Below are 4,881 nucleotides of genomic sequence, written 5' to 3'. Positions count from 1 at the left end.
GGAAAGAGACGCATTCCGTTTATTTTTTCTGAAGGCCCCAGTAGCAGATAGATCCCCCCTGTGCTGAACTGTCCAAAACTCAAATGAATTGCCATCCCAAAGTCTAACCAAAGAGAAAATGATGATTTTCCCATTTTTTCCTGCAGTGAATGAAGGCTTCAAAGAACAACTGAGGTTTCTCAGGAAAGCTGAGCAGCAGGAGCTGGGCCTAATCTCAGATCCCAGCCCAGGCCTTTCATTGCTCTCCACCTGGCTCCGTGCCTAGCATACAGCCTGGCCTTGACCATACTGAAATCATATAAATTCTTCTACGCACGGGGTACAACATGTATTGCTGAGCCCAGCGACTAATCGCCATCCCATCTGCCTTACAGTCAAGGTGTGTGACACGGTCACACTCCTGCTGGGCTGGGCAAGCTGGAGTGACCGGTGAGACAAGCTCTGTCTGAACCCAGTAAACTGCCGGGTGAAGGATGTTCAACACCGCCATCACGTACCGGCCACAATTGTTGACCAGGGGCCACACCATGAGGGACCCAAAAAAGCCACCCAGAGGGTACATGGACACAGTAAGAGACCACAGCAACGTCTGGAAGCCACTGTCCATAGGTGTTCCGCTCCTGTTGAAGTAGGTTTGGTTGTAAAAATCTTGCATGTACTGGAATGAAATACAGAGCATGTTTAGCACAGCAAGTAAAAATTTCACACTGTAAAACCTAGTTATGTCTTGATAAAAACCAGAATGGCTGAGCTGGAAAATGAACTCAGGAAAGGGATGGAGAAGCCTGGACTAGGGAACTGTTACCACAAGTTATCCTGCCTGACAGGATTTGCCTGGTCTCCAGAGGGGCAGACATTCCTCACACCCTGTTTCTCCTGGGTAAAATCCAAACAGTACTGTCACATGCATTAGCATCCCCGCTTTGCCTCCCTGGGGAACCCCTTCTCCCCAGGTGCCTGGTTATTCCGAGCATGGAGAGGGATGAGCATCTGCCCACAAACACCCACAACCTTCTGTTATGCCTTGTTTTGTTTGTCAACCTACTCCTGGGTCATGGTCCACTCCAGTGTCCCACCTACCGGGGCTGGGGAGTTGATCACGGACACGTTGTAGCCGTACTGGAAAGAAGATCCCAGTGCGGAGATCAGGGCTACCAGCGCAAGCAAAAGTGTCATTTTCTGCAGAGAGGAAAGAAAACACACAAACACCACCTTAGAAGCAGGTTTGGCTTTTAGGCATAAATGGCATTCAGTAAAAATAACGAAATACCCCAGGACTTCTGTGTTTTCCACTTCACACCACTGCATAAAGCAAGCCCGATGGGTTGTTTTCGTTTAACTCACTTTGTCCTGCTTGATTTGCACAGTCAGTACAGTAATTCGTTCTACTCTTTCCTGGTATTGATGGTTCATTTGGATGATGAATAATTTATCATATTTAAAATACCACTCCAGAGGGAAAAAAAGTGGATGCAATTATTCCTTTTTTTTTTTTTTCTCCAACTTGCCAATTGGTTAGTGAAATAACACAGGATATTGGCACTGTAAAGCTTTTAAAAAAGAGGAGGTTTTGCGTGGAGTGGCAAAACCCCTTTCCTGCTCATTTGTCCTGTTTTCACATGCTGGCTGGTTCTGCCTCCCACATTTCAGGATAAAGCTGTTTACGGATCTAATCCGATTGCCAGTGAAGCCAATTAGAACTTATCCAAGTAGCTCAGCGAGGGCTTGGTTGCGGGGTAGAAGAGCAGCGCTTCGCAGCTAAATTGCCATCTGGAGCAGGGTCAAACACCAACCACGTTTGGGGCTACACAGTCCTCAGGGTTACAAGCAATTTCTTATTACAAGGATCCAGTTGCTATTCAGTCCTCAGGCTGGTCCTACTGCGTGCACTGAGCTGCTTGGGTTTTACAGGCCACTAATACCTCGCATTGCTGCCACATCAATAAAGGAATTTTTCATTCAGGCGTATCATTTTCTCTCACCATCATTAGCCTTAATGTCTGTGAGGTTTTACATCCCAACACTCAACCCAGGTCCCAGATGAAGGGTCTGAGGTCTCCCTCATTGACTACTTGTCCAAATAGCTGCTGGTCTTCCTTATATTCCTCAGAAGCTCTAGCAGCTCACCTGTACAGCGTAAGGCACTGCAGGAGATCAGCATTCAAGTCGACCTCGGAGTAAGGATCAGGAGGAAGCTGAGGCTTCCAGCTACATTTCTGAGGAGTAGTCTGCTGACATTCTCGCACTGGTGATGAAAAGCAGGCTGCCTTGCTCTCATTAAACCCGTCCCAAGAGCTCAAAAGAGCCACTGGTGTTAATTACCCGCATCCAGCACTTTTAGGAAAACCTCTGGCATACACCAGCATTGTATTGTGCAAGATTCCACAAAAATGCTGCTGGGAAAGGCGGCCCCCATCCAGAAGCATCCACAGCCTAAAACTGATTATAAAACAGGAAAGAAAGCACACACAGAAGGGGACACAGAGAAGCTACACGGTAGGTCAGCTGCAGACAGAGAAAAATCAGGAGATGCAGTGCCACACGGCGCTGCAGACAAACATGAACTGGGTTCAGGAGCATACACATCCCTGCTCCCCCTGTGAGATCAGCTGTGGATATGGCAGCCCAAACCATCCTGGTCTTCTCCTTTCCCTGCACGACCTGCAGAACTAACGTAGCTTGCTCTGCATCGCTGTGCGAGGCTGGAGGGGGGAGTCTCCAGTCTGACATACTCACCCCCTTTGGACCCTCGCTGCAGTCGGAGCTCTCCAGCTTCTCTCCTTCCAACTTCATCTTGGTGTTTGTATCACAGATGCCAAGGACGGGCTTTTATAGCCAAAACAGACAACGCAGGGGATAGAAACACCCTACACGGAAAACCCCCCTGACGTCAGAAAACCCCCATCAACGACGAGCTCTGCCAGCCAGTGTGCGTTGTTGATGTCTGACCATTCCCTCGCTGTGCGTGACTCCCTCGTGTCTTCTCTTTCTTGTCCTTGTTCAGGTCTGTCGCCACTAGATCAGATGTTCTTTTGCCAGATCCTGACTCAAAACGGTGGACACAGGCTCATCGGTCCAACGGGAAGGGGCAGATGTATCACACAGGCTGTTAAATGAGCTGTTTTCCCCCAGCTGTATGTACACGGACAAGATGAGTCCAGGTAGAGCTGCTGCTCCTTCACCCCTCATGGGGTGGGGAGGCTACCTGGCAACTGCTGCATTCCCGGAAAAACAGGGCGTTCTGTGGGAGCAGCTTTGGCGATGGAATGTTCTTGCCAAGGGCCCCAGCGATAAAACTGAACTGCATTAACCCTCCCTGCAGCCACAAATTGTGGATCTTCCCTCGGGCCGAAATACTGCTGGTTGTCCTACCTCGCACGGACCAGCTTGCTCAGGGCACGTCCGCAGTTCACAGAGAACAGGTTCATCCTCTCAGATCTGATTCTGAGAGCGCACAGAACACGGTTTTTCCACCAAAGCACATTAGTTCCGTTCCCTTTACATGCAGGCTACGCCACGTGTTGCTGGCTTAGCATTAACCTCCTACGCTATGAGACTACTTTGAACTGTACAGCACTTGGTTAATAGTCCACTACAATTTCTTGTTTATCAGAGAAATGCAAAGTTCACAGATACCTCCAGCAGCTGCAGAAACCGGAACCAAACGTTGTTGCTTCTGGTCCATCTAGCTGTAACAGCCAGCTTTAAAAAATGCATCCTCTTGAGCAACAGGAATTGTTCATGTCTGGCATTCTTTGACTGGTTACAGCCTCCCTTCCTCCAGGCGAAAGCATCCTGCCCCAAAAAAAGGAAGAGGAAGAGAGCCCCGTTTCTTTCAGGGTAGCGGAACTTAGTCCCCAGACTTCTTGTCGTTTGCCTTTCATTGCGTTTGCTGTAAGTTAACATCCTTAAGGACGCTGTTTTCTAGGGTATCTTGAGACTGGATCACACCTCAAGAACATGCCTGTGTCTTTCAGGAGCTCCTCCTGCTTCACAGGCCCACCTGTCACATGAAGAGAGACACAAACCAGAACATTCATTTCACCCATGGCTCATCTTCGTCTGCCTTCCTCCCCATTCCCACTGGGAGAACATAGCTGGCACTACCCGAGACACTCTGAGCTAGCTCAGCTTTTCCCACGCTGCCTTCAAACATCACCCCAAGCACCCCAAAACAAATGGGGCTGGTCACAGTTCAGTTCTCAATTCCATAGATATTTGGCCAGAGAGGGAAAATGGAAAGTGAACAACTTTTATTAAACTCCTGTTCTTTTAAAACGGGACCATTCTTCTGGAAGCTCTTGGCAGAATGATGCCCCTCTGATGCTCAGTAATAAGAAAGGAGAATTCTATACCATGGTCTTAAAACTCCTTCCCTGAACTTGAAGAAATAATCTTGATACATACAGAAATCAAACAGGACATGTATGTTTGCCATCAGCAATCCTCCCTCAGAGCAAACATTCGCTGACGGCAGCACGATGCTTTGAGTATTTGCCAGTCACAGCAAGAATCTGGTAACAACACCCATAACGGAGTAATTGGCACTGGGATGATCTTGGAAGAGATCGATGGAGACAGGATGGTGAATGAATTTCTCCTTGGACTGAATCCTTTTTTTACAAATAGATGGTTTGTTAAACACACAACTTCTAGGTTATAAAGGAAAACTGACGTCACCCAAACACTCCTGTACTACAGAACCTTGGTTCACTCCTGGAGCCAGGGATCATCTGGTACTATTAGACTCAAGAAGGCAAAAAAAAAGGAAAACCAAAAGGAGAATCGGATTTTGCAATGACCAAGTCAGTACCAACAGTACGAAGTGGTGTAACAGTGCTGACAGTATGTGTGAGGGGTGAATCATAGAATCACAGAATG

General features: G+C 48.0%; 1 protein-coding gene across 1 annotated transcript in view; it reads right to left on the bottom strand.

Annotated features, from left to right (window-relative positions):
* The window catches only part of LOC104511553 (solute carrier family 2, facilitated glucose transporter member 5-like), an 8,887-nt gene extending 6,094 nt beyond the window's left edge, over positions 1 to 2,793 (bottom strand). The window contains exons 1-3 of the mRNA XM_010154220.1: positions 2,737 to 2,793; positions 1,081 to 1,179; positions 498 to 658 (exon numbers count right to left, since the gene is read on the bottom strand). Coding sequence (XP_010152522.1) covers positions 498 to 658; positions 1,081 to 1,179; positions 2,737 to 2,793 — 317 coding nt within the window. The remainder of the gene's footprint in view (positions 1 to 497; positions 659 to 1,080; positions 1,180 to 2,736) is intronic.
* Positions 2,794 to 4,881: the final 2,088 nt, after the last annotated feature.

This window comes from Eurypyga helias, unplaced genomic scaffold (genome assembly GCF_000690775.1).
Source record: "Eurypyga helias isolate BGI_N326 unplaced genomic scaffold, ASM69077v1 scaffold42396, whole genome shotgun sequence".
Taxonomy (NCBI): Eukaryota; Metazoa; Chordata; class Aves; order Eurypygiformes; family Eurypygidae; genus Eurypyga; species Eurypyga helias.
Note: the sequence above shows the minus strand (reverse complement) of the source record. Positions and strands in the feature narration are given on the sequence as shown.